Source organism: Dermacentor variabilis, chromosome 11 (genome assembly GCF_050947875.1).
Source record: "Dermacentor variabilis isolate Ectoservices chromosome 11, ASM5094787v1, whole genome shotgun sequence".
In the NCBI taxonomy this organism is placed as follows: domain Eukaryota; kingdom Metazoa; phylum Arthropoda; class Arachnida; order Ixodida; family Ixodidae; genus Dermacentor; species Dermacentor variabilis.
In genome coordinates this window covers 97,310,375-97,334,765 of record NC_134578.1, presented here as the reverse complement: position 1 = coordinate 97,334,765, position 24,391 = coordinate 97,310,375, and the positions used below count along the sequence as shown (strand labels likewise).

Genomic DNA, 24,391 nt, shown 5'->3' with positions numbered 1-24,391 from the left:
ATGTTCATCAGTGCTTAAATCGCTGAACTCGAGCCCAGCATCGCGACCTAATGGGTCGTTGTCAGGGTCGTCCATTGCAACGAGCGTCGAAGTTGGCGTCATAAAATATAGAACCAGCTTATCGTCGTGCGCCTTCCCTTCCGCTAGCCACCATAGTTCCGCTTTCGCGCTGCTGTCGGCTCTGTCTTGGCTCTGTTTATGGCCGCGCGTTTGCGTTTTGTGCAGAAAAGCCGTAGCGCCGTCTGCGGGAGCCGTTTTACTCACCGACGGCGCAACGTCACTATGAGACCATGACGTCAATACTCCTCGATCGGAGGGCGGGTGATTTGAACTGCGCTAGAGGTACGCGGTAGCTTCAGAACGCACTTTCTCTTAAAATAAGTCTCTTCTTCGCATGAAACAAGCGTTTCGAGGTTTCTTGGTATTTCAACAGTCCACGTTGACTTAATATTAACCTTTAGTGTCCCTTTAAAGAAAACTTAAAGGACAGCGGGGAGACCCGTTCCTACTGGTGTGCAATAACGGGTTTAAAACCTAATCTAAGCGCACAGCATCGCGAGACCTGTGCGCGGCTCTGTTTGGTCTGCAGACTTACAAGAGATTTCTGTACCCTCCTTCCTCAAATTGTTTGCATCCATGTGTCTCTCATTACTTGAACGTGCCTCAGTAGCGTGTAATGGCACGTGCAACTCAAATAGCATTTTCATTGAGCGTGTGCAGGAAAAGTACAAGGATATATATATATACACATCGTATACTGACATCACGCACCAACAAAATTTCAAGTCGGGATAACCGTCGTACACTTAGCTGCAGACGGAGTCGTACCGACGTCCTCTTTTTATGCAAAGCCATTCATGGAATTACTGCATCTTCGGATCTACTAGCTTCTGCTTCACTACGGGTTCCGCAGAAGACTGCCATAAAACATGTAGGCCCTTCCACGTTCCTGCCTCTTTCAGGAGACCCTCGCCTCTCCACAGAATGCAAAATCTTTACAGCTGTCACCTTCTCCATCTTGATATCCTTTAAAACGTGTCTCCATTCTTTTCTGAACTTCGCAATTTCTCTTAGAGAGAGAGAGAGCCTTTTTCCAGCTGCGCTGTTCGCCCGACTTGTCATGGTTTCTTGCTTCTTCCGTGCGCGTAGTCCCTCTCAGAATTGTGTGTTGTTGTTGTATTGTTCTTCATCATGTACCTGTTCATCAACCTCTTATTCTTGTTTTCTCATTCTTTTTTTTTACCTCGTAACTCTTAGTCGTATTTGTTTTACATGTTCACCTTTTGTTTTTTCTCTACCGCAGCACCCAGACCTCAGTTTTGTTCCCGTGCGCATTAAAGAAATCATTCATCGATTGACTAATATTATTGACGGGCAGTATTTAATGATCGTCCAACTGGATCGGCATTCATCAAACCAGGCTGACAACCTATTGTAGCGCGCTGTAGTGACAGTGACCAACGTGTCTGTGTACAGATGTGCGCCAGTCTTATCGCTTGCATAATATAGTTCAATGACCTTCTCGCTCGGGTTCGAGTCTGTTGTTGGGACGCTGCTCAGTTTGTTTGCTTTGTCTCTCCATTATTCAATACACGCCGAAAGAAAGCGCAACACAGATTTCAATATATATGCTGTCACTCCGTGCATTGTACTTTAGGTGGTTTGTTCGCACTGTATTTTTAGCATGTCTAACTTTCTTTTTTTGTTATGTAACGGAGTGCACGTGGTATACATACGTAGTATGTCTCATGTATGTTATATCTATGTAGTATGTGTGTTATAACTATATAGGTAGCGCATTATATACGCGCGCGTTATGTTATATTGTGCGCACGAGTACGAGAGTTTTAAGTATAGGGGCGCATGTGTAAAAAACGCAAATTTTTGAGACAATGAGCTTCGTGCGCCAACATCTCCTTTTCATCATGTCGATGATAATAACAAAGTATCTCGTTCAAACTTGATGCATTACCCTTTTTCGCAAGCTTACGCCATACGTGTGCCCCTGTAGCGTTCTATGTTTCGCCGTGGCCGAGTTCTATTCACTTTTCGTTTTGATTACGTGCGTGCGCTCGCTTGCGTATTTTCCGCCCGTGCTACTTTTCCGGCGGGTGGTTCGATTGGTGACGTCACTGCCCAGATCGAAACAGCGGAGTTGCACGTAGCACTGAGTCGCCGTTATTACAATATTTCTATTGCGTTTTGTTTCTGAAGTTGGTGGTTCGTCGTCTTCGTGGCCGGTGTCTGCAAGATTTGAAATGGACCGTCAGAAGGCGGCGGAGACGCCGTATAAGAGACAGTGGTGGAAACTTGAAAGGAAAAAAGAATCGCTGTATTTTGACAGAATAGAACCGGATAGAAATAGAACTAGAACTGGACAAGATACAGCAAAAAAAAAGAAAAATAAAGACATAACAGAGAAATCAATTACTAACAGTTGTCGACGCGTGTTAAGGGAGAGTCTGGTTGGGACATTTTGTTTATGCATAAACGGACTGCTTTCCTTTGCATTCTCGGCATGACGTAGTGTTCTTGACAAGTGCAAACGATAGTGTTAAAAAAAGGTGGATATTTACGCAATATAGACAGTGATTATGATAAGATAAGCCCCAAAGGGTGTCGAAATTTTTTAGTGATATATAGAACCGGTTGCATGCATGGCCACGTCTACCGTTGGTAGTCTTCCCCAGCGCTCGAGAGCATAAAAAAAGAAGGGAAAAGAAAAACAATGATTTCCTTGCCATTCCGACGAGCGTAGTTATAGAGCAACCTGATCCGTCTTCTATGTAGAGCGTTCCCTATGAACTATAAAACGTTCCTTTCCACTTGTCATTCATTGTTCATGGGCACCTGTACATAGCACGTATCCGGAAGGCAGACCCTTCATCTGTGACTTTACGCCTAGAAACCATAGCTGCGTCGCTGCCCTGCGATGATTGCTTTCAGCAGTTCGATGGTTCCTAGCTTTTCTGAGCACTTACGTATACTGGTCGCCATTTTCTTTCGTGCTAACTCTTGGGAAGGGTTGACAACCGGTATGTCGCCAGCCTGTCGACAGCGTTACATTATTGCGATAAGGGCGCAGCGCTGATCTGTAGTTGGTTATGGCATTTCGTAGCGGAAACAGCACGGGAATCGAGAGAGCGCTCGTGTCGTATGTGTCCCAGTCCTTCATTGTTTATGGGCTTTCTACAGTTTACAGCGCTGTATCAATGACGTCAGATGAAGTGAACCCTTGCAGCCAACATAGTGATCAGAATTCACAAGAAAGATTGAGTACAAAAGTGGCACATAAAACAAAATGTAGCGCTGCCGCGTTGTACGGGAGAGAAAATAAATTTGTGTAGCATACGAGGTGAGCTACTCCAACTAGATAGGGGAAAGGTTATTAAAAAAAAACAACGCATATCGATGCATGTTGGAATCTATGTGAAGCGAACCTTCACCTGAGCGGTTAGTTAAATGCTTTAAAACTAACGGCGATGCGTACAATTTTCTTTCATACACTTCAGCGTGCAATCTCATCGAATGTTTACGTCGATCCGTCACAAAGGTCGCAACCCTTATTGTCCTGCCATTTTCATGTTTGCGCACTACATAACTCACAAGCTGTATGCCGAAACACGCGCTCCGAGTCACGTGGATGTGCGGCGAGTCACAGAGAGTCTGAGAGCTATGCGCAGCGATGTCGCAATCGGACGAAGGCGACGCGCGATGCTCGACGAGGAATGACGGCGACGCCGGGTGCATTGCGCGGACGAGTACGACACGCGCAAAGTTTCAAGATTATGTGCCTTTTAGTGTCGCAGTTGGACGCAGCCATTCTGAAGGATTGGCCTGGGAATAGGCACAGCACCCCCCCCCCCCCCCGCAATGGCACACGCCGAGTGGCCAAGTCGAAGAAAACAAATCGTAGCATCCGCCAAACATAGTTCACCATTCTACTTACTGATCGATGTGCTTTAGAGATGCCTATGAGCAGACAATATATGTTCAGATTTTATGTGCGAAGCTGTTGCACAGAACAGTTCACACTTTCGTATGACGTGTGTGTGTGTGTGTGTGTGTGTGTGTGTGTGTGTGTGTGTGTGTGTGTGTGTGTGTGTGTGTGTGTGTGTGTGTGTGTGTGTGTGTGTGTGTGTGTGTGTGTGTGTCCAGAAATATATTCCCCGAGACAGCGACCGACCGAACAGATCAGCAGCCACGCCAAACCCTAAAAAGTGGGCAAGGAAATATGCATCGCCCTTTTTTTTTTTTTTAAGGAAAAGGGCAGGAGTTCATCGTAAAAAGCCACCCAAAAAGCACGCCCAAAAAGCTTCCAGGCCAAAGCTAAGCGCACAGGGGCAAACAGAAAACAGCATTTTCACTCACACAGCAGTTCGCAACCTTCAAACCAGATGCGTCTTTCAATATAACGCCATCGTGCGACCATGAGCTGCCTGATCTGTATTTCCTTCGCCGGCGGATAGTGCTGAACATGTAGCAACCGTTTCACTATCCTGTCGTCCCGATTGTGTTAAGCACAGCACTAAATTACTTAACGTAAGCGCGAGAACCATTGCCCCTTTCCACACATCTCGCGCAAGTGCTATCTACTTCGTATACAATTCCGCCTTTTAAACGCAGCGCCATATTTGCTTAAGCGTGCGCGGAACGCCAAATGACTCCATGATACGGTTGTGTTGCCTGGCTAGTGTGTTTACATTTTAGCCGTATATCAACTGTGTTCTTTTATTTTTAACAAGCCGTCGCTTTCAGGGATTGTGCAAAGCAACGAATACGGAATCGGTGGTTGTTCTAGTAACGCCAAATACACTTTAGTATAACTCACGCATGATCATGGTCGGGGTGGGGGGGGGGGGGTGGGGGAGGGGCTCTGATAGAGGTCCCAGGGGCGGGTACCATGTCGCATTTCGGATGCGAAGTGTCAAGCAGTTTTGCGTGTGCATTTTGTGTTCTGTAGTATTCAACGGCTGGAATTTTGTTCAGTGCCTGTTTGTTATGTCATATTTGGAATATACTTGTTCTGTGAGAAAAAGGAGTAGACGGTGCCGCTGAAAGGCAGCAAGTTCTCCATTATCTTGTAATAATACAGAAAAAAGAAAGGGAGGGAAACGCAGCCTACGTTGTCTATGAATGAAGATGCTGGCACTTCGTGTGATACAGGGTGACCGTAGCCAGCGTGAAGGTGGCGCTGCCGAATCAAGGGGAAGGAAAAACGCTCCGTATGACTATTAACCAGGTTTACGCGGTCGCCTGCAATTCGTACGCAAACGCCTGGACGTAAGTGTGGGCCCAGTCACTTGTGGTGTGTGCGTTAACGTGCCTTGCTTTTTTATGCGTATGTTATTTCTCTCTCTCTCTCTCTCTGTTCGCACAGTTGCTGCTCTATAGTAACAGCCATGTCATTGCGATAGCTGGCCCTAAAGCAGCCGTCCTCCTGTCGTTATCGCGACATTGTGAACAACTCGCGCGTGTCTCGTCTCTCTTGCGTGCAGTCTTGGGACGCGATGGTGTGGCAGGCGGCGGCATCTGGCGGTGGCCGCCTGAGCAGCGGGAGGCAACGACATGGCCGACCAGTGTGTGTCCCTTGTCGGGGTGGCCCAGCTAGCCGGCCAGCTGCGCACAGACCCTGCACGGGTGAGAGAACGACTCGCAACTGCTTCTTTGCTCTTTTGCGAACACTGCTGTTCCGGCCTGACTTCCGGTGTGCATGCTCGATAGGTGGCGACGCAGCGCCCTCTAGCCCGCAACACCCGTTGCGCAGTTTTGAGTGACCCAATGCGTCGCACGTCGTAGCGCCGAGTTTGCTGCCTCGAAATTGTGGTTTAGGTCGACGAGGTGTTGCGATGTGGGCTTGCTCAGTCATGCTGAATTCGAATGAAGTGTAGAACAGCACCGGGGCGTGGACACGAGAAGTGTTGTGCGTCTGTCGCTCCTTGTGTTTATGTTCTGGTTCTGCGCTACACTTCGGCCTAATTCTACCCGGCTTAAGCCGGGATAGTTAACGCATTGCCTGTAGTACTGCTTCTTAGTCGTCGATAATTCAGCAAACGAATTGCTAAGTTAGTTGCTACTAGCTTAATTTTTACCTGAAATAACATTGTTTTCTTTACAAATATATTCTCCGTGACGAGAAATAAAGGGAGACAAGTTCGTGTAACTGTGCTTCGAAATTACTGTGTTAACCAAGCAGCGCTTTGTGCTACGCATACGGCTTGGCCGTGTCCTCCTCTCCAGCCACCTGGTAGCGCTGCACTGGTGGCGTTGTCACACCCGCAGAATAGGCGTGCCTAGCATTTGGTCGCTTTGAGCGACGCGAAAGCGTACAATGCAAGTTCTACACGCAGTGCTGTAACCACAAGTGTACACTGGCGAATATCAGTTTAGAATTGTGGCAGATCCAACGCACATGTCGGAATCTACGCACAACGAAGCGGTAGTCAAATGCTGTGCAAGTTATGCGGATGCTCACAATTGCGTCTATTTTCATGTGCAACCAGGGGACGTATTCTGAAACGTTCGCCTCCGCGAAAGTTTCCCCCTAGCCACGCCTCCACCAACGGCGCGCGCTGATTGGAGATTTTAGCAAAACCGGAAATTAAACAGCGCCATCTATATTAGTTCCGGCCTACGTCATTTTAACTTCATGGTGCCGATGGGTGCTCTCGACGTGTATTAAATAAATGAACACGTCTTTTGGCGTCTCTTGGCGTTCGGTTGGTGGTGGAGTGTAGTTGAGATAAGATAGGTGGTAGTTTATAGTAGCCTTTTCGGTGGCGTTTTACACGCGTTGTTTCGCGGCGATGTTTGTTGATTATTATAAAATAGAACATTTCACACCTCCTTATTCAATTTGTTTTATCTAAAGAGGCCGTAAGCAAACGTAGTCAGTGCACAGAATCCGTACTGCGGCCACTACACTCGAAAACAACACACCCGAGCTGCTCTGCACTCGCCGGGCGCGATCTTTCATGCGATGTAAAGCGTTCAAGAGCGCGCGTTGCTAGTGCACGCTGACGTCACGGGTAAGCAGTCGCTTGGCTTATTGAATGTGACTTTCGCGGCGGCGAAACTTTCGCGGAAGGCGAACGTTTCAGGATACCGCCGCAGTAATCGCGTGCATTGCTTTATAGGTCAGCATATCATCTCGTATGCCTGGGTAGGGCTATTTGCTGGGCAGCAGCAGCAATTCTATGCCTTCATGTGTGATGCCTGGTTGTAAGGCTTTTCTTTTTCATTTTTTTAAAGGGTATAGACTACCCGCACAAGCAAACAGCTATAATAAAATAAAAAGAACAGAAGGCTGCGTTGATACTTCTGCGTCGCTGTTCGCCGATTCGACCAACTTTTCAAAAAAAAAAAAAAGGTACTCGCCATCCCAGCCCTGTGAAAGTGGATGTCCAGTGAAACTGTTGCATAACCATCACTACATCTGCTGAGGGGGGGGGGAGGGTATGCAGTGCTTTATTGATGATTGGGATGCTTGTTTTGAGCTCGCTCTTTATCGAACCCTATGCTGTTCGGTGTGTTGCATTGGCGATTTCAATTAGTGTATGCACTGTTCGCTTCACATTGTTGAGCGCTTGTAGCCTCTCCCTTAAGGGGCCCCTCGCGAGGCCTCATAGCAAATTTTGGTTACACGTTGGAAGTTGTCACGTGTCCTCTAGGGAGCGTTCTGCCGCAAAAATTTTTTTCAAATCGACTCATTAATAGCCGAAATAGAAATATTTCGGTGTTGCAAACCCATGATTTCAGCAGGCGGGCTCCACTGCATAGCGAGACTCTCTCTCCACTCGCGCCGTCGCAAGCGAAATTCCTTCCCTGCGTTCTCCAATACCGGACCTCGAGTATCGCGTGACGCTTGCGTCACGGGCCCTGCCTTCATTTTTTTTTTTTCGCCTCGCGTTTTTTTTTATTTTCGGCGCTACGCGCTTTTGCTGACAGCGTCGCGCGCGAGCTTTTGCGATTCTCTCGTTTGCGCAGCGCACGATTTTGCGCGCTTTGCACAAGGGCACATGACTACCGGTATAATTCAGTGCTACTCAAGTACTGAGGCAGACACAAGCAGATCGCAGAGCATGATCACACGCTGAAACATGGTAAAAAATGGTATATTTCCGGTACCTGCGAACGTGACTGCACGACCATGGGAACAAGCAGACGAAGCGGAAGTACATCTCTCTTGCGTCGGTGGGAAGTAAAACAAAGAACACGCAGACATTCCGTTTGTCTGTTTTATTTATTCTGTAAACTTTAATTCGTCATTTCAAGCAACAGATCACACAAATAACAGACATTACCTTGAGTAAGTCTCGAAGTCACGTGTCTCGATAATTGACGTCACACTGCGGACACGAGTACGTAGGTGCAGGGACACGAGTACGTCACCGTCCGGCTTGTAGCGCAGCGGCCGTGAGAAGAGAAAATGGCATTTCGGTTTGAAATTTCAGATCTTTCCGCGGCCCGTAGCGAAGTAATATTTAGCAGACGCAATCGTTGGCGCGCATTGCTCTGCGCTTGTCAGCTCAATATGGCCAGACCTTATGAGGGGCCCTTTAAGGGGGTATGAACCCTTGCATTTTTGCTTGCTTACGGGGGTGTGAGCCATTGCTTATAGGGGTATAAACATCGCTGATGATGAGATGCTTGTTTTGAGCTTGTTCGTTATTGAAACGTACGCTGTTCTGTACGTTGTATGCTTGAGTCCAGTGAATGTATGCACTGTTCGCTTCACTTTGCCGAGTGGCTGTAGCCTCTGTATCACGAGGGGAATGAGCCACTGCATTTTTGCTTGCTTAGCGGGGCCACGGAGGCCCTTACCCCGGAAGGTAGGTGTACTGCCCACCCTGAGCACCCGTCTGCAATAGGGAGCGGACCTTCCATCCTGACGGCGACGACTCAATCTACTACAGCTAACAATTCGCCTGTAGATGCGGCAGCTGCACTTGCATTCCTTCGGGCAGACGTAGAGAGCTTGAAACTGCTCCTGCAGTCTGCGACTGTCCTCCTACCGAAGGGCAACCCATTACGCGCCTCCTGATTTGCGGCAGGTGGCCCGGCCAAACAGGGTAGCCACCAAGGCTTGGTGACTTGGGGATCCAGAGTCACACTTGGGCATCGAATCACCTTCCCATCATGCTGACGCCGTCGTCCGCAATGTCCCCCAGGTCAAGTCCTGCACGTTAATCCACTGGGATACCTTCCGGCGGATGCTCGCCAACAATTCTAACGGGGACATTATACGGGCTATTCAAGACAGCGCAGTGCCGGCCACCGTCCGGGCGACCACACAGCCAGCCCAGCCCCTACCGGATCTGCGGCTGCTTAATCTATGGGCCGCACGACACCAACCAACCAAGTGGCCTGAGCACTGGACTGCCGTCCAGTGGATAGACGCCGTATGCCGACGCCAGGCCAACCTGAAACGTCGGCAGAGTTGGCAGAGCGTCTGCTCAGCCATCTCGGGTGCTCGTCACAGTTCGAAGGCGTGGTAACTTCTACGATCGCTCCTGCAAGGTCCCACAATACGCCAACCACAATTCTGGCCGTCGCGATCATCTTGGGGATTGGCGAGTTGGACCTGGCAGAGCGATTAGCGGACCTCTTTTCATACCGGTGCCGGTCGACCCTTCTTCCTCCGGTGGACCGGAGCAGACTCCAAACGAGAACTTCCTGCTGCCTATTCAGCCACCACCCTTCCTGGACAACGGAGCAGATTTCAGCGCTGTGCGACCAGCCTATCGCACGCCACGAGCTCTTGGCCGCTCTGGGCCGCACGAAGCGACGCAATGCACCGTGATTAGATGGTATCACATTCCAAATGCTACGGCACCTGGCTCATCCGGAGAAGGACCGGCTGCTAGACTGCTTTAACGACATCTGGTGGTCTGGCTGCCTTCCAGAGGCATGGCTGAGGGCTGTCGTGCCAGTCTTAATACAGAGAAAGTCTGCCAAGGCGCTCACCTCCTACAGGCCCGTGTCCCTCACCCCAGTGGCCTGCAAGGGGCTGGAGTGGATCTTACGAGCTCTCGACTTCTTCCCGGAACAGCAGACTGGGTTCAGTCGTCACTGGTGCACTGCTGACTACATCGCGGACGTCGCATCATCCCTGGAGGACGCCAGAGGCTCTCCCGAAGTGGCACTCCTTGTGCTTTTTGATGTGGAAAGCGCTTTTGATGGCTTGCCTTACCCGGTCGTTGAGCGCTCTGTGGACGATCTTGGGGTTACGGGATGTCTCCAGCGTTTTGTCACGGCCTTTCTCACAGGGCGCTCCCTTTGCGTAAGGGTAGGAAAGACTGTGAGCTCCCTACGAGTAGTCAGTTCCGTAGTGCTGCAAGGATCCGTCCTAAGCCCCTTCCTTTTCAGCTTGGCGCTGGCTTCTCTTCCTTCTGCCATCCCAGCAGACCTCCGACATCGCGTCTACATTTCCGTGTACGCTGATGTAGCTCTGTGGACTCGGGGTCCTACTAGAAGCCTCCAAGCCGTTCGGTCCTGCGTGCAGCGAGCCCTGGACGAAGTTGCTTAGTAATTCCACACAGTAGGCCTCCGTATCGTCCTCAAAGACGTAAAAACAATCGACCATACGCTGACGGAACAGTCCCGATGGCGCTGGGTGGGAACGGGATACCATGGAAGCGGGTTGTTACCTACTTGGGCCTGCAGATTGATCAAAGGCTGTCGTGGGCACCAGCTGCCAAGGCGCTCATCGCTCAAGTGCAGAAGATTCAAAAGGCGGTTGACCGTCTGCTACTCCGCGGCAGAGGATGCACACCACAATGGGGTATCCGTCTATGCGCCGCCGCGGCTACGTCAAGGCTTTATGCACTCCCTCTCGTGGCCCTCCCAAGGGTTCGCGTGGACCGCCTGGAGACCCAGCACCGGAAGCCCATCCAGATTATTCTTGGCTTGCCGGGGACCTCGCACATTGCTGCCACCCTGGTCGAGGCACAGGCTTGGCCGCCATCCCTGCTGATCCTGCAGCGGGGCCTCCATCACATTGACAAGCTGCATCGCGCCCCGGGAGGCGCACCTCTGCTTTCAAGGTTGCGGAGCCAACCTCACTCGCGCATGGGCAGCTTGTGTGAGCTATGCGAAGATGTAGGCCGTCCTCCCACGCTAGCCATCCCACCACCTCATCCGCACCATCAGCCATTGGAGGTCTCTACTACTGTTGAGGGCCTCACGAAAAGGCGATCCCCATCCTGCGCATTGTACCAGGCGTCGGCGTCTCTTTTGAAGGACCGGCTGGACGGACATCTCCACATCTACACGGACGGGTCGGTCCATGCAGGCTCCGGATCTGCCATTGCTTCCTGCGTGATCCCTGCCCTTGAGCGCTCAGGAGTGCGCCGGCTGCCTTTCGCGGCTAGCTCCACCGCTGCTGAGGTGGCTGGCCTCCATCTGGCTGCGGACATGCTGACGGGGGAGCCCCCGGATTCTCCGGTGGCGATCCTCTGCGACTAGGGAGCGGCGCTCCTTGCTCTCCACCGACCGGCGACCGCCGGTCTTGGCGTTGCCCTGCTGGCGGAAAAGCTTCGCGCCCTTGTTTCGGGTGGCTTGAAGCTGTCGCTGCAGTGACTCCCCTCTCACGTCGGCGTCCAGGGCAACGAGGAGGCTGTCGCCCTGGCAAAGACAGCACACCATGCCACTGTACCAGTCAGCACCACTGTAACAATCTTCGACTATTCAAGGCACACGTTGCAGCGAGACCTGACGGGGCTCGACTCGGTGTAAGATTTCGAGTCGGGCTTGTAGGACGATCGGAGCAACTTGGAGCGACAGGACTAGGCGAGCAGGATTTATTTACAGTATTTACATGTTAAACAAGTGATACATTTACACAGTCTAACGTGACTCCCAAATGGAGCCCGCAGAACGAAGCATACAACATACGAGCACACAGCTCACGAGCACATTGACGAGCACAGAGCACGACGACGAGCACAGAGCACGACGACGAGCACATTCTAGCAGCCGACAATAGCCGCTTATAAAGACTTCGTGTTCCCTAGATCCCTAGGTGAGGCAAAACGTTCGACGTCATCGTAAACAAGCCGCCTCTCTGCGGGACGGCTTGCACATACATGTACGCACTTTCACTACAACACCCCCCCCCCCGCGGGCAGACGACCTTCGCAGCACTCGGAGCTGACCTTCGCAACGCGGCCGTCGTGGTGTCCATTGTCTTGCGTCCCCGTAGGCAGGTGGTCACGCCCGGCCCCAGCCGGCACCTCTAAATTCCAGGGCGGACCTCGCACACTGGCTGCCGCCGCTGCCCATTGTCTGGCGTCTTCAAAGGCCCGTGAAAAGGCACCGCAAGGTATCTCCTTCCAGGAAATCCCCTTGCTTCAGTCGAACCGTGAAGGCGTTGGCGATTTCACTAATAATAGCTGATCGCGTTTAGTGATGCGGCGCCGAGGGGTTGACGTGGCACCCCGCGGCCCCTGCGAAACGAGTCACCGCTGCAGGTGTTGAAGGCTTCCATGGTATCTTCGGGGAAGCTCGCCACGCTCGCAGCTGCAGCTGGCTGCGAAAACTTGCATGTAGCCACCTCGGCAGGCCATTCCTAACAGCTCCTCCATGGCCCGGAAAATCTCGAATGGCCAGTGCTGACAACTGCTGGACAGGAAGAGAACGACTGGCGAGCAAGAAGATGGCTTTGCTTTCTGCAACCGCTGCGCACTTGGAATGCCTTAAACCATCTCACAACAACTGGCACAGAAAAGTCGATCCCGGCTACACAATACCACTCAGCGTGCAAATGTCCGGAATCAGCTGTTAACCCACCAGGCTTCCTATCAAAATTTCAGTGCAAGTCACTCAACTGGGAACCCCAAATTTTGCCCCAAAATTTTGTGCCGCCAAAGCGAGCGTTCACGTTCCCCTTGAGTTCGACCAAACCTGACCGTCGCGCTGCAGAAAGAGTAAAGGTTTACGCAGAACTAACCGGAAGGCTCTCAACCACCAATACCCGAACATAACTTAAGCAGCCTAGCTTCACGAACAGCCTGTTCTTACCCTATCGCAGTGGCGTACTTATCTCACGTACTGTTGCCACTGAACAGTCTGGCCAACACCACAGGTACGTAATCACAATAGCGCTAGCTTTGTGGTCCCTGTTCTGAACGCGCACTTGCGTCGTACGTAAGCATTTCATCACGCTTGCTCACGTTTCTTCTTGTAGTCCATAAAGGACACGTACCTTAACCGAGCAACTAAACTTGCATAACTCACGCACACCGCAGAACCCTTTAAAAAATGCGTCTGCTAATAACTCATTCCACGCACGCTTATTAGAGAAGTCAGAATACGGCTGCCCTCAACACACACGAGCAACCCAGTCAAACATTCTGCTTCCTTCCGTCCGCACAGGACACGCGCTAAAGGAACTAAGAACGCTTCTCAGTGCAAATTACGCACTTACTGAAAACCTACGCGCTTAACCTTAAAAAATTCAAAAACACTTATAAAGAAAGGTTAACTAATACACATGCGCGTTACCATAGGCCTCTCAACGATAACCTTGACCTTCAGGTTACTCACACACACAAAAAAGCAAGCCTTTCTACTCATTAATGAACACCTCCGAAACTACATGTTTACATAAAACACCTCTTTCAAACATCGGAGCTTCTCCAACGAAAACACAAACAGAGCTCATACCTTACACTTTGAAAGAAACTCAATCTCAAATCGCGAAAATTTTCCATTGCTCAAAAAAATAAAACAAGACAACACTTTTCACTTCTACGGAAGCTCTCTTGGCCTCCCGTTCCAAACGCTTACGACTGACTCGTACTTTTGAGCCGTACCCGAGGTGGTCGCGGTTCGAAAGCTATTCTGGCTACCCCGGAACAAAAGTACCGACACACTAGCAGCTCCTTCAACACGTTACATTTTCTGGCCAATTTGCGTCCTGGGGCCGCACTTTCATTAATAACTCGACTGACCGCGTCGCGACTCCCTGTCCCCTCATCTCGTCTTGCCATCTTGCGCTCCTTCGCACTACATGCTGCACTCCGAAAAGAACGACGAGGAACGTAACTGCCCCGTGCCCTTTGTCCGCGTCCGTGCGGAACATGCTTCTCGGTCTCTCTTTGACCGGTGGCTCGAACGTGCTTGACGCGCACACGTCGTTAACGACTACCTCATCTTTCTTCGCTCCCTGCCTTTTCGCGCCTGTCGCCGTCTTTGGCTGCGCTACTTTATCCAGCGCTTTCTGATCATTGCGGCGCTTTCTCTTTGTACTCACTTTCATGCCGCCTTCTCGTGCCTCGTGCTGGCCGTTACACATCTCGTCGGCCCGGATCGCTCTCTTACCCGCACAGTATGAGTGATTCTTAACTAGATCACCCCTCTCTTTGCTACCTAGACTGGCGGAGAGCCGCACCGGTCCCTGAATTATGCAGCGGTCTTCCCTTGAGCTACGGACCTCGCAATCCTGCGAACTGCCCTCAACTGCATCGTCCAGCTGGCACTTCGGCACGCAAATCTGACTCGACATGGGTGCTCGCGTCTGTCGGGTCAGCAGTGCTGTCTACTTCGTTAACTAACTCGTTAACAGTACCTGCGACGCACACGCGCAGTGACTGTGCCAATTCATTCACAGCTGGCCTAGCTGTCTCTACAGTGCTCTGTTGGCACAGCACCTCGTCGCTCTCCCTACGGCCTTTAACGGCCCCTGTTGCCGCTAAGGCACCGTTAACTGCTAGCACTTCGAGTTCAATTACGAACGTGCTGCTAATCTCACAGGTGCTACTATACTTTCCTCGGCTTTCGACTCAAATTTGCTATCGACTTCCTCGCACTTTCGCTGCGTCCAGCCTACAGATTTCTCAAGCCGTTGTTGACTTTGCTCGAGCTCGCAGGACCTTTCTATAAAGTTACTCCATCCATCCATCCATTAACTGCTCAAAACCTTCAATCTCTTTGTTCAGTGCATCAATGTACTGCCTCGTTACTTCTGTTAGGCCTTCTTCCTGCGAAATACTTTAGTTCCTGCCTAGCTTTTTTCTGTTTTTGTTTAAATTCTTCCTGTTCTTGACTAATTGCTTCCGGTTCCCGTTTTTTGCTTATAATTTGGTTACCAATTTGTTCTATGAATTTCAAATCACTGTTACTTGCGAGAATGGTTTTACGAATCTCTGATTCTGTCAAGTCCTCCTCTACGTCTACCTCGATCTCTTCACACAACCACAACAGGTCAGCTCTTGTCAAACACAATAGGACCATGGTCGCTACTTTAAGCTTTGGCTCTGCTGTCACACAATACTCACGTTACTCTAGATTACAACTGCTACCATTCCTATAAAGCATTACATACCTCCCTCAGCAGTTGTGGTTTTCAACAGCTTCGCTGGACATCCACTTTCGCATGGCTGGGATGGCAAGCCAATTTTAACGCGACAGCGTTAAGGAGCTCGTGTCGCAGAAAAGCAGGTGTCGTCGGCGTTGGCCGTGAGCGAAAAATGGCGGAAGGCAAGTCATAAATAAAAACAACTTGCAAGATGGGCTGAGTGAGACTCGAACCAGGGTCTCCGGAGTGTGAGATGGAGACGCTACCACTCAGTCATGAGTTCGATGGTTCAAAGCGGGCAAAAGCGCCCCTAGTGAATACGGTGTTGCCTTAGAAACGTGCCGTAGAAAGTTATACTGCGGTGTATATCGGCAATTATGAGCATGTAAATTACAGAAGTCGCAGTTAAACAAGTAGCGAAGTACGTTTCCGCTACATTTCTTCTGCGCTTGGCGCACACGCAGAGCCATCTTGCGGCAAACACAGAAGACCCCCTCCTCGCATTGTACGGCGCTGCCCCGACAGGTGGCGTGCCACTCGCCCGCTTCTCCCCTTCGTCTCGTTTGAGCGCATTGGGGCCGTGCGGGGACCGGTGCGAGGATGCCCCAATACCCTAGCGTTTAATAAGTTTTCTCGCTATCTCCTCTTCCAACTTCCAGCGTGCGTCACTCGAACCCTCGTGTTTAGGCGACGCGGATCCTCTTTCCGCTCACAGCTCGATTCCTAGGTGCAGCGGCCGATGCAGGACGCCTGTGATGTGATCGCTGCGCCGTAGCGCGTCTGACGGGAAAGCGTCCCCTGCGATGTGTGCCGTGCTGCTGGCGATGAGTCATGCATCTGCGTGGTGCTCCCAAGCGAGATAGAGGACGATCCCATCGAGGCGTCAGCCCCATGATCGCGTCCGCCTTCACTGCGCGTATCGGCCCGGCTGTCCGTGCCGATCACGACGTTTGGCTCGCGTAGATCGTTTCTCCCTCCGAGACTCCGAGTTCTTTGGTTCGTTCCGCTTGCTCATGCGCACGTTTCGTTGCCGCGCCGAACGCTGCGTTGCTCGGCGCTCACCGCGTGATTGGTGGGTGCGAAGTCCTTATGCGGGGCGCCTCATAAATGATCGCTGCGCCGTAGCGCATTGTATTACACCCCTTGGCGGGTCGACGGGAACGCTATCGCCTTCCACTCTTGAAGGCGAAGCTTAAGCGCCCTCCAATTTTTTAAAAATATGCTGCTGGAAACATAATCAAATATGAAATTCTGACAGGCTTGTGCCGAACTTGTAATTTAGTATGCAGACATACATTTTTTTTCTTAATGTGGTGCTTTTTTTTGCGACCCCTCCAGAATGTTAACCATGACTGCTGCTGCTACTGTCTTGCCAATAGCCCACATACAGGACAGCACTAGTATAGCGAATCGACTTGCATGTAGCCGCATATTACGATTGGTTTAGGCAGGTACATAAAACCACATGTATTATGTTTACAGTGAAGCTGTATACCTCTACCGTCCAAGGAAATTTTCATGTCGTAAGCAGAAAACTCCCCATGCGTGGGCAGATTCCGAAGATAGATCAATGCCGGGCCGACCCGCAGAGGAGATGCAGTTCGCCATTAAGGGGCCCACATACACGGCTTCCCTGGTCATCCTTCTTCACAGAGTGACAGGGCACTGAGTTTTTTTTATTATGTGTAGCCCTTTCTTTACTACATGTGCCTGGGGCCAGTTCTGTCGTCTACAGAATTACGCAGTGAAACAGACGCTACCAAAAAAATTTCACTGCAACAAGTATACTTCTTCAAGTGCACAATTCCTTTATTAAATGAGCGTCTTCTATGCCTTCTTTCCCGCATTTAGGTGCGTCTGCTTGCTTGGTTTCTCGCCGAGTAAAAGGCACCGAGCCTGGATACTGTAGTGAAATAGTGAAGTGGGCCGATCTCGGTGGCAGTGCAAGCCACAGGCCATATTGCCACCGTCGCATGGGTATCGTGGCGGGGGTCACCTCGTCTTGCCATGTCGGCAAGGTCGGCAAGTTGTCATGCCATTATCGTCATTGCGACGTCGTGATACAGGTGTTGCCATGCCGTCGTGCTCGTTCCGTCATCCTCACTTTGTCGTAGCGATTCCGGTCTTGTTGTGTCATTGTCGCCATTCCTTCATCGTTGCATCGTAGTCGTTTCATTGTCATGTGTGAACACGCATGATCTAGTGCCACACTTTTTTTTTTGACCGTGATGGTTCCCGCTCAAAATTTCTCCAAGTGATGGTCTGATCTGTACTTGTAAATGGTCGCTAACAAGAGCAGCGGTCTTTGCAAACAGTGAAAGCTTCTCTTGAAAGGATTCCCCCAGCGCGCAGCAGCAACATTTTCCCGTCATTTTGCTTTCTTTTTTAAGCATTCATACGCATTCCAGCTAAGCTGCACCATTCTGAGGTGTTCTGATTCAATGGATTACGCTAGAGAACGGAAAACTAGGTACAAATGCTCATCGATGGAGCCAGAAAGAGGTAATGGAGAAGCACGTGTAAGGCAAGCATAAGAGACACATGTAACAAACGTGCTCTAGCTGAAGTTTCCAGGTGGACAATAATAGTACGCAAGACTGCCGTAGGCTATGTGGCAATACCCTGTAGTGCCAGTTCTCGGCCGAACCTCGCTTCATTTGCACGCACGACAACCATTAAAGTTGTTTCACTGGCACCAGTGGGCACGGAAGAAGTAACTTTGGATGACAACACAGTGCACTTTGCAGTGGCTGACTTCCGCATTGATGTGAGGTCAAGTGCGACAACAGTCTATTTTGTTACCACATTTCACCACTGTGTCAGCCCTCATAACCTTTGAAGTAATAGTTCTACGGAAACCCACAAGGTGAAGATAATTATTAATTATTAACCTCGTAAGCGTTTCATCTTTTCGCAATTTTCTACATTGAATTGAACTTATTTCTTGTTAATATTCATAACCATGTTTTTTTCTATAATTCGGACACGTCCTCTTTCCATTGTCACCATAATAATGACAGATCTTTATAACTTGCTATATTTCCATAACCTGACTCGCATGAACAGAAACCTGCACTTTTTTCTCGTTGCCTTATACTTGTTTCTTCTGTGCATCTGGAATATGTGTAACTTGTCTCTAAACAATAACTGCCTGCATGAAGGTCCAGTTCCGCGTGCAGTTGTTTTTTTTTTTTCAGTCTGCATGTTCTTAACTGCTAGAATACGATATTTGCTCTCAATATTTTTTTTTTAATTCGGTGCATACATCGGTCCAAATTAGATTAAGCAGAGGCAGGAAGTGGTTCATGATTTCCAGCAAGAAAAGAATGGTACATTTGTAGGAGTTATACAATATACACATACAGTAAAAAGGAAGAAAAAGACACATAGCATGGAACACACATGGCAAAGCACATGCGCCACAATAGTGTCATTTATAAGCAATACTTTGGGAAAGGTTTAGATCACATAAAGAAAGCAAGACAAATAACAGGGGATAATGCGACATTCCAGACTCCCAAATATGCAAGCTCCTGGCAAACTTTCAGCTTTATTGCTGAGCGCTTGTCTTCATTAACGTGAGACCGCTTTTCTTGTTCATGCAACCTATCCTTTCGATTTCCTGAAAAGCTATTATACGAATAATAAAAATAAAATAAAATAAAACCTCAACATTCATGCACTATGCTTCGTCTGGAGTGCACGCATAGCATATCTAGCAGTTTGCTAAACAAAACAACTTTCTGATGACCATAGCACGCACTCCTAAACATTCTGAAGTGAAGTTTATTCGAAGTGTAGGAATACAGTTACACTTTAGAAGATGAGCAAATGACAAAGTGCCTGACGATGCCCATCCCCTACAAACAGTCGTATTGGTTGACACTCGGCAGCAATTGCCACTTCACAGCAGATTGAACATAGTCTAATAAAATGTAGAACACATCAGGGAGCAGGTCCCGATGCAGTCTTCGACTACGGGACCTCCTTCTGTATACTATATACCTGTAATATGACCGAACCTTTAATACTCAATTCCGATTCTGAAATTCTTATTATGAGGACAGATCCAATAACGCCATTTAACACCAATCGCACTCAATAGAAGTACTTTTTCTGTTAACCAAGCAACCACTCTGTCACACTCTTTCTGCATCATTTAAAAGAACTGCTCTCATAAATAAGATTTTAATGTGTTTGTCATCTAATTGTTATCTAATTGTCAATTGAGCGCTTTTCCTTTCTTTAACGCTACAGCGCGTCCGCTACTTCCAGGTCACGGCGTGTGAGTTATCAGCGTGACATTGCATTCTCGAAAGTAGCAAGAGTAGAACTTTAAAGAAAGGAAATGCTGATGAGATGGATGGTAATTATTGTTGTGGGACACGATAAGCCCCAAAAGGTGCAACCTTTCATGAAGAGTTGCAGCTTACCTTGCAATTTACCTTTTCTCACAACAATAATCGTCGTCTATTTTGAGGTCCTTTCCTTCCTTTTACGCTGTGCACCCTGTGCTTTCACATCACCAAGGGCATGCGTGCATCAGCATGACACAGCATTCTTTGCAGGAACTGAGAGTGCCGGGAACTCAGCGTCAATAAAACGAAACGCACCCAGGATATATGACTGTGTAGGGACAAAATAAGCCTCAAAGCGTGCAACATTTTCCTAGTGTTTCTTGGTAGAAATGACGTCTCTGCATGCCAGATTATTTAAATAGCCTTGCACGCTATCCGTACCTTGCTTTTCTGGCATGGCTGCTCCGTGAGTATTGAGGTTGTAGAATTGTGTGCAAAACTATTGCTCTTGCTCTTTCATCAAGAATGGCCATGATGTTCAAAACTTACAAATTCTTGCAGAAAAAACTGCAGTGTTTGTTGTGTGTAATGTGGGAACCTGATTTCTCCCAGGTGTTGGTGATTGACAGCCGGCCCTTTCTGGAGTTCAACACATGCCACATCCGAGATGCCGTCAACGTCTGTTGTTCCAAGATCATCAAGCGTCGTCTTCAGCATGACAAGGCAAGTGATACATTCAGTCTGTAGTGCTTTATATCTGTTAACCAATCTACGCAACTGTGATAACCTGGGAAGCATGCATACAGAGCTCATTTTGAGGGTCATCTGTGGGACTGCGTCGTTTGCAAAAGTTAGACTAGATAGTTGTTTTGGGCCTTTTCTTCCATTTGACGGGAATTTGCGTCTCCTTGGTGTCGGTCACCGGTATCTTGTGCCTCCCGTACTTTGCAGAACTCGAAACAGGTAAATTAGGGAGAGGATAATATCGCGGCCGTGTTCTGTTACTGCGAAACGTGTAAACAGCAGAATGTCCTGGCGATCTTGTGCCTTAAATGTTGGCCCACGGAAGAAAGATCTTGACATGCATATGTACATTGTTTAGCTTTTCTTCTTCTTCACTGGCTAACCACTGTTCGTGTTATCACTCGTTGCTGGACGGGCCCACATATATGCTAAACTTTCCTGAATGTAGTCGTCGATCTTGTAGTGAGTCTTGTCTAATCAGACTGCACCTACAACTCGAAAAATGGTGTGTCTTCCCCAGCGCACGCTGGCACCTGCGATTACGCTTCTATGTACGATGAGTCGTGCATAAATAGCCAGCGCTCTTCACCCGTGGATCAGATTTCGGCTACCAACGACTGCGCGTGCCGCTATGGTGCAGTCAGTGTCACTTCTTTTTTTGTGTTCTAGACACAAGTTCGCCCAGTAGTAAGAGTCGTTAGTCAATTTGGCAGCATCTTTCCCTTCACCGTCACCGTAACGTGACGATATGAAATGCGAAAGGAAGAATGCAAAACGTGTGAACTGAGAAAAAGAAGACGTCGGCGCGGCTTCCCTTGCTTTTCATGTGTAAAATTTGACTACGGTTGAGCTGCACGCGCCGTTGTTACTATATGTTTGGGCGAACCAACATAGTCTGCAATGCAAAGTTCTTCTTTTGAAGAAGGGTGTGTTCTCGGAGGGCGTCCTTATGTCGCAGTAATTTAGTCGAATGCCGGAGGAATAGCTGCAGCTCTTCTGATAGTATTTCATGTTCAAACGGCCATATTAGGCGCTACTGCCATAGACGCCATAATTCTACGTCACAAATATAAGTCTTGAGAGCGGGTTAGTTAATATCCGTTTATTTTTATCTTTAGCCATTAGAAGTAGTACCAAAACAACTGTGAACAAGACGCAAGCCAGCTGTAATGCGTAAAGCTTGCGATAAGCACTAACGCTGCTATAAAGGGACACCTGTGCGCTAACCACCCGCCACCTCAAACCAATACTGGAGGTGGGTTCACGGAGCCGTCGCGTACTCACGGCGCATGCGCGGCTCGCGCTCGGAGGGTCGGGACATCTCGAGAGACGCAAGCGATGCAATGTGGGTATGGCTGCAAAAAGAAAAAAAAATGTCGAAGCTAAGCAGACACAATCGGCTCTGCCAGGGCCAGCGCAGTGTTCCGGCGGTTTCTGGTGGGGGGGCATGATCCTAGTGCACATGCTCGCAGTAGCGATCCTAGTGATGAGCTGCGCGCATACACTGAGCCTGGGCTAAACGGACAATAAGCATCGAGTTTGATCTATATTCGTTCATTGGGCGCCGGGAAACACCGGCAGTTTTCCGTCCTAACCTTCATGTGGCGAGTGCTTGAGTGCGTATGTGAATGAAGGCTCTCTGCAGGTCGCAGTTCGGCCAACATCTGTAGGATGGATAGATGGATAGATGCTGCTGGGAGCGTACTCTTTGAAACGGGGCGGTGGGTTGCGCCACCAAACTCGTTTTCTTACTTCGCCTTTTTTTGTTCGTAGATGCAACGAACTTGCAGGGCACTGCTTCTGGTGCGCACCAGCCGTAGCCTAGCGTGCAGCGTCACACCAACACGTCGCCCTCCACATTTTGGGACAGTCGTAATTTCTTGCAAAGATCACTAGCGGGAATTCTGGCGGCAGTGTCTAGACTCTTAAACAAATGAACACCCTTTAGGTTGTATCTTGCCACACAACAGTAATGTCATCTGTCTTGCTTGGGTTTCCTTTCTTGAAAACGCTGCGCTCGCAACTTTCCTGTTGAGAACGCTCTGTCATGCTGATATCACGCATGCCATTCGTGGCTGGGAAGTACCGGGCTCGCAGCGTTAAAGGAGATGTGGACAAGACGGATGACGATTATTGTTGTGTGGCAATATACGACCCAAAGGGTCTAATATTGTTCAACAGTGTACGGGAGCTGGGTGTATATTATGCCAGCAATTGAATGATTCGCAACACATGGGATTGCCGAAACTAAATATTGTTCTTCTTTTTTTTCGGACGGCCTTGCGACATTGCAGGTTGATTGTTCAAAGCAAATTGTTGCGTTATAAATGCAACAATTCGCAATGATCATGCATGTAATGAGCAGGAACTCATTGTCATGCTCTGTTTGTACAAATGACGCAATTTAGAAAGATAATGCCTAATAAGTATAGACCACAATAACGTTTGATGCTACCTTCATGAAGAATAAATTCATGCACTACCCACAACATTCTTATGGCACTTGGAACGATCGAAGCACGAGATAGTATTCTAGTGTTTCCTTCTTTTTTTTTTTACGGAAGCACTATAGTTCGAACAGCGTTTCAGGATTTCAATTAAAGCAAAACACTAAACCATGCTGTCGCTTTTGATGCTTCGACCTTCGGAGGAACTGCCAATTTTCTGACTTTTCACCATAACAGATGGCACCTGTGCGTCATTGGTAGAGAAATTCTGCCAAGCATCTGAAAATGGCAAATTTAACTGGCCAGCGTTTCAGGAAACAGGCGCCCAATTCCATCGTGTTAGGCACCACTTCAAAGTTAATTTGATGCAACTAAAAAAAAAAAAAAAAGACTGAAGTTCGTGCATTAGCCTAATGCTTGTGTATCAGAAATTTCGAAATTGGTTACAAACATGCACAGCTCGTTTCGCTGACTGGCAAAGCGCAATACAACTTGCGCAGCCTTTTTCTTTTCCCCGTCCCCGCACTTCCTAGCAGAAATAGACAGCTGGGATTGAGCCAGCACGAGAATAACCTCAAAACCTTGCCGCTCCACCTTGGATTCGGAAACGTGGAGTGGTCATGGCCGTGTCTTTACATCTTTACTCACTAGGGAAACTTCTCCAAAACAGCTTTTTTTCCCTTATTCTTATTGTGTGTGGGGGGGGGGGGGGGGAGGGGTGGTCTTTAGTTGAACATAACTGACATTACCAGACGCCAAGTACTCGTGCCTTTTTTTAATTTAATTTTATTTATTTATTTATTTATTTATTTATTTTTGTCGTTTTGAGGCATGCATTTTTGTAGGCTGCCTTTAAAGTGACGTCTAAAAATCTGCTTTGTTCACTGAAGCGCACATTATCTGTGGGGAAATACGCAATAGTCCCCGAGAGCTTTCTAGCTCATCAGAGATGAGTTTCGCTCAGCTCATTAGAACTTGTCAGAGGGAATCGTGACGTGCGAAAATAAATTGGGTGTCCACTATCTTCATCAACATTTCTAGATGGCTATGCGTCTTTTTACCTCACTGGGCTATAGGCATGTGGTAACGAACCGGAACTGAACCAAAAACAGTTATTTCTGCGCGAACTGGGCAGTGAGCCGGAATGCAACAATGTCTTTCTTATTCCGAAACAACACAGAAAAGTTCTATAGCTGTTTTCGGTTCTTGTTGCGCACATTTACTGCTTTTCACCCATGCATTGCCTGCACTTATTCAACCATGATCCTTGTAAGTGCATGACATCGCTGTAATTTTAGAAATGGTGACACGTTCAAGACCGCATCGTGGGCCTTAACTGGTCGCGTCGGCAGGCATGCATGCTAGTACAGTCGTGAGCATTTCAAATCGAGGCGACTGTCAATGCGGCGGTGGGGACCCATATATGATTGCGGTAATGCAGAGGAGCATTTTCTGGCTACGCAGTCATTTTCGATCACACTGGTTGGAAGCTGAAGCTGACGCGATAAAAGGGGGCGCATTACTTCTGAGTTGCGCTTGCACATGTGATCTTTTCTTTTGTAGCTACCAGCAGTGTGCAGCATTTTTTTTTTTAACGTAAAGAT

At 48.8% G+C, this 24,391-nt stretch overlaps 1 protein-coding gene across 2 annotated transcripts in view; it reads left to right on the top strand.

The window, feature by feature from the left end:
* The window catches only part of LOC142563905 (uncharacterized), a 129,801-nt gene that overhangs the window by 66,499 nt on the left and 38,911 nt on the right, over positions 1–24,391 (top strand). For both annotated transcript variants that reach the window (XM_075674606.1, XM_075674607.1), the window contains exons 2-3: positions 5,499–5,640; positions 20,209–20,319. In XM_075674606.1, coding sequence (XP_075530721.1) covers positions 5,569–5,640; positions 20,209–20,319 — 183 coding nt within the window. In that variant the 5' untranslated portion in view covers positions 5,499–5,568. The remainder of the gene's footprint in view (positions 1–5,498; positions 5,641–20,208; positions 20,320–24,391) is intronic.